The following is a 9,995-nucleotide window of genomic DNA, read 5'->3' on the forward strand; positions in this document are numbered from 1 at the left end:
CGATTTGATTCCTCAAGTGGGTTGGAGTATATTTGTACATAAAAATTAGCACAGCAGCCTCAGATCCTTAAGGCATTTCTTGAAAGGTCAGAACTGTCATGTTCATTGTGCTGTCTCCAGTATTATAGTACTTTCTCCTGTAGTGCTGTTATTGTTAAGGGTCTGTCAGCATTTACATTAGAAATGCCAATTTTCAGGCATTTATAACTTATGTTCCTTAGATGATTTTGACCTGAATGTTAACCCAGCACCATTTTCCCAAACAAAAAGCATTTATTTTCTGTGTGAATGCCTTTTTAAAGGCTTAAAACATCAGAGAATGTAACACTCACATGTTTCTGGGACTTTGTTAATATTCTGCTCTCAGCAGAACTAATAAGTCTATCCATAGCATCAGACTATGGTGGCTACAATGACTCTGTTAGGGTTTGGCAATTATTTGGGCCTACGGGCCATATAGGAAGTTTTGGGGAATTGAGAGCTGGGTCAGAACTGCTCTCCACCCCCAGCAACAGCTCACCAAACCTCCCTAGGTGGGGGGTGGCAGGGAGGGAGCTGGTGTGGGCAGGTTCAGCTTCCAGCCCACCCTTCTACCCTGAGGAGGGGCTCGGGCAGATGCCCCAATCCTCAGCATGAACCTGCCAGCTATGTCCACAGCTGATTCCGGCACTCGCCCAATGCTGCTTCCAGCACATGGACCGGGAGCTGCTGTAAGCAGAGGGGACATGCTGTAGGTGTGGGACAGTTGGGAGAGGGAGAGGAGGCAGAAGAAGGTGGACTTGCCCATAATGAACAGCAGCAGCTGGTGCTGGGAAAAAGCAGGACCCAGCAGCGGGTGTGGTTGCCACTGCTGGAGCCCTCATGGCTGCGGCCAGCAGGAGCCATCACAGGGGCTGCTTTGTGGCTTCTACCTACTGCCACCGTCCCACACCACCTTGGTAAGCCCCAGCCTGCAGGGCAGTGGCAGCAGCAATGGGAAGGAGCCACGGGGGAGCCCCAGCACAGGTTCCAGGTGACTGCAGCCAGAAGGGCCTTTGCAGCAATGAGTGCACCTGGCACTGGATCCTGCTTTTGCCTGGCACTAAGCACTGGCTGCTGCTGTGCATCATGGGCAGGCCACCTCTCTCTGTCTCTGTCTCCCCCTTCCCTTTCCTGCCCCTCAGCTGTCCCACACCTACAGCACATCCCTGCAGCTTACACCAGATCCCAGCCTGCATGCCAGAAGCAGCGCCAGGCCAGTGCCAGCATCAGCTATGGATGCTGTCTGCAGGTTCTCACTGGGGATCAGGACCTCCACCCATATCTGCAAGTGACACTGCTGTATCAGCTGCCATCCCAGGCAGTCGTCCCGATCCCTAGTGGGAACTTACAGACAGCATCCACAGTAAAGCCAGCGCACGCCGGTGGGGTGGTAGCTGGTGTAAGCTGTGGATGGGGCTGAGACGTCTTACACAGTGCAGCTGCTTGAGAGGCCTGCTCCCTATGGGCCAGGTCTTATGACTTTACAGCCAGTGACCTACAGGCTGGATAAAATCAGTTGGTGGGACAGGTCATATTTTGCCCGTCCCTGCTCTAAGTGGAAATGGAGAAATCTAGTTCTGGTTCTGGATGTCTGTGGAGCATCTTGGACTGCCATTCTCATTTTGCTCCCTGAAAGTTGGTTGCTTTAATACGACCAAATCCTTAAGGCTCAGGAGTACATGTTTATATTGCCATGCAGATCATGCCTTTTTACTACTACAAGGTTTATAAACATATAGTCTAAAAATATATATTGTTAGAAATCTGTTGGTTTTACAGGATTGAGGATCTTTTTTGTTTTAGACTGTGGAACAGCAGCTGGTAAATATAAGCAGTATATGTTAGAGATGTGCAAAGTATGCACCATAAAAACTAAAGCTATGTGAGATTACCTGGTTTCAGATTCTTCTAATATATTATTTGATATATATCTAAAATCACTCATAATAAAACTTTCACAACACTTGCAAAATAGCCAAAATTTATTGTAAATGTACTTGGATCCAATTTCTAGAAGACTTGAACTGATTTATAATTTTGTTTTGCCAGACATGAAATTTGTGGGTTGTCTTGGTTTTGACACAAAACTATTTGACACTCAATAGCAAAATCTGAGTTTGGGGTCAATTAAGTCAAACCAGATGCACAAAGCACAATTCAGGTGTAAACCCAGGAAGATTATCGCTGAAGAAAATGAAACAAATGAGTTTTACAGAGCTCTGTCTACTACCATAGATGAAACCTCAAAAAAATCAGTGAAGGCAGGGCTCACACTTGTCATGTAAGAAAGATGTGAGCTGAGTAGATTCACAGCATCTCATATAGATCAGATAACTGCACTTAATTTAAGAGCGATATTCTGAGATCACACAGAGATGGCATGGTGTGAGAATAAAAATCCCTTCAATAAAATTATGTAGGCAGTGGAACAAAGCGAAAGAAGCAACAGAGGTTGGTAATGAACCAAACCTGATAAAGAGAAACAACCTGGAGATAAGATCTGAGATATAAGAAAATGCTTTATGATTTCAGGAGGGAAGAACAAGGACAGAATAAAAAGAAGGTGTCTGTAAGAGACTGCTATTTTGTATTTAAAAAATACTCCACATCAGACACAGAACCCGTTTTTCTACAGCTCTCCACTGCTACTAGTCACATATGCAAATTAACAAATTGTCATTGCCTTGCAGAGTTGTGGTAAGCTTCCTGTTAGGTAGCTGCACTTTCTCTCGAGCTCAGTGGAGGGACCAGTAACATCCATCAGGATATACACTCAGACACAGAGAAATCAAAATAATAATACTCTCATGACAAATACACCAACCCACTGCACATTTACACTGCTAGTCTCTAAATTTCAAAAGGAAGATAACACATTTTCTGTGGTGTCTGCCACATGGCTCCGATCTTCATCTGAACTAAAATGGCACTGTGTCACTAAAGTGGTTCACTTGCCGCCTCCAGAATGTCCTGATCTAGAGAGTAATTCTTTGCTCTGGTTTCACGCAGATCTAACCCTGATATTCACTGTTTCTCTCCCTTTTTAACTGCTGCAGACAGCTGGTCCGACTGGTCTGAGTGGTCTGACTGTGACTCATCTGGAGTCCAATTCCGTGTTCGTCAGTGTATTATTTTATTTCCTGTGGGCAACCAGTGTTCTGGGAATGCCACCGAGAGTCGAGCTTGCATTTTCGATTCCAACTTCATACCAGGTAAGACAAAAGTCCTTCATAAAGACTGAGTAGATCGGCTCCCAGAATTTCAGAGATGAGCCCTAGCATTCCCCTCTGCTTCAGAGAGCAGAGGGAGCTAAATCCCAGAAATGATGGAAACTGCCTGGTGCAAACATGTAGATGGGGAAGGCAGCTGTACAGTTTGTTTCTCACCGCCTCACAGACACTCCTTCACCACTTGGGAGCCATGTGGTCTTACTCATGCCTGCAAACTTCACCACAACCGGCTGCCTCATACTCTACATTTGTGGGTTTGCCATCATGTCCCTTTTATAGCGGTTACCACTTTACAAGAATACTGCAGTCCTCTATGCACAATAAGCATGACCAGCTGCTCAATGTCCAGGCAGACACAGCCTCTTGCTTTTATACTTCTGCCCTGTATTGGCAACAGAGGTCTGAAAAGGTCCTCTTCCCACCCAGGGCACCTCACAGACATCATCCGTCTTTAGAAAGATAGATTACAGTGGCCCACATCCTCCAAGAAGTAGACATAGTCTACATCCCATCCGGCACTTAACAGATAATAATTAATAATAATGCCACATGCATCTCACTCAGGAAAACTTTCTGGGATATCTGAGTCCATTTGCGGGCTGCTGAATTTCCCATATATTCAGTAAATGCAGTCACTGCAGATCTTATGCCAGTTGGTTCACATCTTCTTGGCAGTGCTACTACAGCAATAATAAGAAGAGAGGTCATATTCATGGAAAGTGGCTTTACATTGATTTGACATCCTGGCCTGCTAAAACCCTCATGGAAAAGTCTTAAAGTTCTTAATAAAGATGAAACCAGTAGAGTTCTGTAGACATTAAAGAAGATTCTGTATGTCTTATACGATTGCATTAAATAGAAACATAATCCTTAGGTGGTGCAAATGCAGCGTTTTTCTTTGCCTCAATAGAGACCTGCCTCCGATCTCATTGAAATTCATGTCAAAGTACCTATTGGCCACATTCAAACAAGCCAGGATATTAAATACATGGGAACAAAGGTGGATTTAAGGCTTCTGTACAACTTCCAAATTCTGAGTCCTGGGTCTCTCAGAGGCTTCAAAAAGTTATTCTGTAGACCTCTCCCTTAAGGAAATTGGCTGAACTATTGTTATATAAACTTCTATAACTTCTATAGCTTCCTAAACTTTAATTTATTGCTGCTCCAGAATGAGTAGTGAGGTTTCCACTCATTCACTCTGCTTACATTTCATCAGCTCATAGTCAAGCAATGGAGAATGGGTAACATCAGGGATCCTGGTTTTCTCTGTTTAAAAATCCCAGATTCTCTGATTAAAACCCCTCAAATCCATGTTTTTCTTGCAATTAAAATGAAACACCACTATATATAGGTATCAGTTGAACACAATGTTTTATTGATAGATTTACAATTTTAAAGAAATTTGGAAGCTTACTGCTGCCTCAGTCATTATAATAAATTATAGATACCTATATATATATTGCTGTTTGATTTTGTGGGGTTTTTTAATCATAGAAAATCAGAGCTCCACCTACCCACTTTGTTCACCAGGATGTGGGTCCAGCTGCCAGTGTCCCTGCAGCTGCTTTGTGGTGCTGAGCAGCCTTAATATGCTGGTGCCCTGTCATTGCCCCTCACTCCCAAACTGCATCCCCCCCATCCCTTCTGATGCCCCTCACTCCCAACCCACAGCCCCCCAATTCCCCAGCCCTGCTGGTGTACCTCACCCCTGACCCACAGCCCCCAGGTCCCACCCCCTCAGCCCTGCCGGGGGGGACCCCAGCTGCCAGGGCTACGTGGCCCAAAAGCTGCAGCCAGTGTGGAGTGTGGAGCCTTCCCCTAAGGCGGCACAGCCAGGGTAAAGCTGAGCAGAGCCCATGGTGGGCAGGGATGGACGTGGGCTGTCTGCTGAGGGCTTAGGTCTCCCTGCCCTGCTATCTGGCTCCCAGGGCCTCTGCGGCCCAGTGGGCAGGACCCAGCACAGGAAAATGGAGTGGGGCTGGGAGGCTTGGTGCCACTGCTACTGGGACCCCTGCACCAGCCCTGCTGCCATAGCAAGGTGCCCCCTGCCCACCCAGCAGCTTCAGGGGGCACAACTCCATGCCACCATTGCCCCTGCTACTGCCAGGTGGCCAAGGGACACTTTGCCATGGTGATGCAGCTAGTGTCGGGGCCGTGGCACTGAGCCACTCCCCTGCCCTCCCATGCTGGGTCCCACCCTCTGGTCTATGAAAGCCCCCAGTAGGAGTGTGGCAGGGCAGGGAGCTGCACGCACAAATCTGGGGGAGCTGCTGGGTGGGGAATGAGTCCCCCCAGCTTCCCCCAGACAAGCCTCCCATGGCTCTCTTCCACTCCCCTAGCCCAGCCCCACAGCTGTGCATTCCCACCCTAGCAAGCAGCAAACCAGCCCCAGCTCCAGCCACCAACACTGCCCCATTGTTTCCCTCACCATGGCTGCCTCAATCTGCTCCCAATGCATCACCTATGCCCCCTCCTCGACTTACCTATAGGCAGCTAGGGGAACTGCTCTCCACTGCTGTCTGCCTGCATTGCTGGCCATGTGCATGTGTGTGCCCCCTGCATCCCACTCCTTCCAGCCTCAAGCAGCCCCTTGCAGGCTGGTACTGGGCCAGCCTGCAAGGGGAAATCTGTGATTTCCTGTGCTTTTCTCCTTAAAAGGAGAAAATCCAGCTTCCAGGGCTGTGACCCAATAGCTGCTGTGTCCAGAATGGAGCATGTGCCCCGCTCAAGAGAAAATCCATGATTTTCTCCTTTAAAGGAGAAAATCCGCTTTTTTTCCACAGCAAATGGAAAACCCAGATCCCTTGTAACAAATGAGACACTTCACACAGGCCTCTAAGACCTTCATGTCTCTCCCTTTTGTTCCTGCCAGCTTTGTGGGCATTGTGTAATGTAAGCGGACATTGCTCCTCTAACCAAGCCTTGAAAAATTGTCATGAAGCTGAAATTTTGCCATTCCCCACCCCCAGTAGGTCTCCCCTGCATGTGTTTTGGCAACTTCTTAGCTATGCACAACTCTCTGCTGGTTCAAATCTGAAAAACTCCATTGACCTTCATTGAGTCATGCTGATTTCTGCCAGCTAGAAATTTTTCTACTTGATACAAAAACGTTCTGTGTACCCTTTTCATTCTGTTTAATTTAATGTCTGCATTTCTGACTACATTAGCTACCTAAGAGAACTGGTTTGGTGTTTGATTATTTCAGAACTTGGAGGATATCAGAATACATGCTCCTCCTGTTTGCTTGACTCGAGTGTATAAAATATCGGTACAATAGTAGTGTATATGGAAATCTTTTCATATGGTCCCCTGCTCTTTGAATAATGCCGTCTTAGAACATTAAATACCTTTGGCTTTGCCGCAGGTCCTTAACTCCCACATGATCATTAAATACCTGACAAGACAATCAGGTCACATATTATTCTTAGCATCTATGGAAAGTCACTGCTGCACTATTTTTTTTATCACTGCTGTCTTTTAATCCACAAAACAACATGGGTGGCCACATCACATTGCTATTAGCAATATTCTTTGTCTCTGTATACATAAAAAGGCAGTAGTCTATCCACAGAAAAAAAAGAAATGTCATATTCCTTTGTCATTTCAAATTTAATTATGTTTGCTCAGTAAGCAACTCTTTTCCTTGCGACTTAAAATAAATGCAGTACAGCTCTATGATGAGACCGACAAGTTTAAACAATGTTTGTTTTTATAACTGGTGTGCAGTGAGTAGGAATAAATTTGAATCCAATAACAGTTTTGTTTTTCATCCAAAACAAATGAAAAATCAGCATGAGAAGGAGCACTCCCATCTAACGTGTTTTTTTTCATCTTGCCGAGAGTTTCAAACAACGTAGCAACTTTCAGATGCTACGAGTGCCCAGCTGATCATATTTAAAATACATGTGGTCTTGTGAAAAGCACTTTAAAATGATTGAAATGAGGAATGCTCAGTTAATAAGCTGTTTTATTATGTTGCTGAAATTTCTTCCTAAAACAGCTTTCTGATCCCCATCCTATTCCCCTTCAGACCATGTCATCTTTCTGGACTGCATTGGACTGTTCTTTGTTAATCTTGCAGCTCACTGCCCCTCATCTATCAAGTCAAGTGTATGATACCCCTCCTCTTTCATTCAGTATTCCCCTTCACCTCATGTCTGCCCTGTTCTCTAATTGTAATCCACCTCACCTTTGCTCAGCCAATTATGCAAGTTGTTTTCCTCTCCCTTCATCTCCTTTTTTCCTCTCTCCTTTTCTCAGCACTTCTTCAGTACAATTTCCTATGCCTGGCATAACCTCCTCTCATCATTCAGCCCCCAAATAATGACCCACCTCAACATTACATCATCTCCATCCTCTGAGTTTCCCAATGCAATTTTGGCTGCTTTTCTTCTGGATGATTAACTGCCTGAGGCAGGGATTACCAGTGTCTTGTCCAGATAGACTGCACTCTCAGCACCTAACAAACAATAATAATAATATTTTGTCTGGACTGATAATTTTTCCTTTTGAAATCTGCCAGGGTTGATTTCACAACTGAATGAAGATGAAAAAGTATGGTTCAATTTAATTAAATGGTGTGAAGCCTGTTGGATTTGCAAAAGTCACTAATCTTTGTTTCACATCTAGTAACACAATATATACTTCAGCATAAAACCAGCCTGGAGCACAGACTTAATTTGAAAGCCAGGTCATTAGTGTATCCATTATTCTCTTTTTCTCCACTACCAGCCTTTCCTTGATGTTTCTGAGAAGTCCTTACCACCACCCCAAATACCTGTCAAAACTACACTGGTATCTACTTCATTTAGCCTCTAAATACAAGAGGTCAGATTTGAATCCAATTCTTAGGCATGTAAGGGCCAGGTTCTAGTCCATCTCTTAGGTGTACAAGTGGATTTAGGCATTTTAGTACAATCCTATTTCACCGTGCTAAAATCTGAGAAAAAACAGTTAATGCAAAATATGGTTTTCCTCCTCACTGCTTTTCTGTGACTTGGTCTTAAGGGTCAGAGGGTAGTGGGTTGTAAAAATAGATGCATTTGTGGATTTCCAGGGAGTATAGCAGGGTGGAATAGAATTGCACTTACATGCCTTAGATGCCCGACTGGTGGGATAGAATCTGTTCCAAAGAGTGCAGACTTTTAACTCTCCTTATAAAAAAATTATCAAGTCTTTTGCATTCTTTCTGGGAGAGAACTGTCTCTTCAATTGGTCTTTTAAAAGCCTTTTAATATTCAGAGGCATACCTGGCCACTTCTTTGTCAGAAGTGGCACATAGGGCAGTCACAATGACTAGGCTGCCAGTGGCAGTGGCAGCCAGGTTGTTAGTGCAGCAGCTGGTGTTTTTGTGCCCCACTAACTCAGTGCCTGCGGCCCTAGTCACCCCTCCTTAGCTACTCTACTGCTAATGTGCATGTTAATTGAAGCTTTCCACAACTGACTTGAGATGTCAATCTCCTGCTCCCACACAGTAGATTAAGTCACCCCACCAGGGCCAACCATCTGTACAGAGATCAGTATTTAAAGCAAAGTGTGGAGTGGCCCTGATTGTTTGGTGAGCAACATTAGAGGACTGTTTTGCAACTGTTCCCCATTATAGTTGCCTAAATAGTAACAGCAAGGCTCAGAATATTCAACAGGTTGTTTGGATTGCCTTAGCTTCTGAATTTCTCAAGACCTATGCCAAAGCTGTTGAGGTCTTCCCTTTTCCTTTGCCTAATGTTTTTTCCTCTATTTTATTCATCTTGTCTGTTAATCTCGACTTCCCCTTATCCAACCTTTCCTTTCCCCCATGTCCTCAGGCGTCTTTTCTGTTCCTGTTCTTGTCTCATTGAAATTCTACACACTTCCTGACTGATCTCTCCAAGCCTTTCCTCAGCTGCAGCCATACCCTACTACCATAATTGTGTTTGCTTCTTTTCTCACCACTTGTTTTTTCCTCTTTGTTGCTTCTTTCTTTTGATACTATCAAGCTGTTTCTCCTCTTTTCTGAAGTAACCCAATGTTTTCTGAAGTGACTTTCAAAATATCAGCATGATGGTCCATCTTTTCTTAGCAGCCTGTCTTCATTTTGTATGCTGCTTGGGCTAACATTTGAAAATCTAGGTCCATTGACATCAGTGGAGGCTTAGCCATTGACTTCTTCAGAGCCTAGGCCTGCAGAATATTTAAGAGATGGAGAACACACAAAGTTTTAGATGGAAGCTCATCAATTAGAGATTGTGGACAGCTACTGAGGAACTAGCCATGACTTGTGATAGCAAGAAAGTTGTGGGAAACTTCTATGAATGGTTATGGAATAGGTAGTTTAAGATGCTTGCTTAGAGCTATCACAATTCAATTTTTTCAAATACAGCAAAGATACAGACTCAGTAGCATAACTGATGGTCTGGTGACTGGGGCAGGAGCCCTAGTCAACACCTTGATGGAGGACCACAAAAATAAAGTCCACCACAGTGGTGGCTGGATGCACTGCCACAGTCAGCACCACATCAGCCTGGCATTGCCCCATGCATCACAGCTGTCCTATTATGCTTCTGTACTATAGATTGATTTAGAAGTAAAATTTTGTTAGTCTGGAACTAAGGTTCAAGAAGTTGATGGTCTTCATTAATGAAGAGATACAAAACTCATCTGAACTGGAATTACCAGGAGTCATAGATTCATAAATTCATAGATGTTAGGGTCGGAAGGGACCTCAATAGATCATCAAGTCTGACCCCCTGCATAGGCAGGAAAGAG

General features: G+C 44.6%; 1 protein-coding gene across 3 annotated transcripts in view; it reads left to right on the forward strand.

Moving 5' to 3' along the window:
- The window catches only part of SEMA5A (semaphorin 5A), a 593,698-nt gene that overhangs the window by 571,427 nt on the left and 12,276 nt on the right, over nucleotides 1-9,995 (forward strand). For all 3 annotated transcript variants that reach the window (XM_006015687.3, XM_025205600.1, XM_025205596.1), the window contains one exon: nucleotides 3,078-3,233. In XM_006015687.3, coding sequence (XP_006015749.1) covers nucleotides 3,078-3,233 — 156 coding nt within the window. The remainder of the gene's footprint in view (nucleotides 1-3,077; nucleotides 3,234-9,995) is intronic.

The sequence above is a fragment of the Alligator sinensis genome, unplaced genomic scaffold (assembly GCF_000455745.1).
Source record: "Alligator sinensis unplaced genomic scaffold, ASM45574v1 scaffold126_1, whole genome shotgun sequence".
In the NCBI taxonomy this organism is placed as follows: Eukaryota; Metazoa; Chordata; order Crocodylia; family Alligatoridae; genus Alligator; species Alligator sinensis.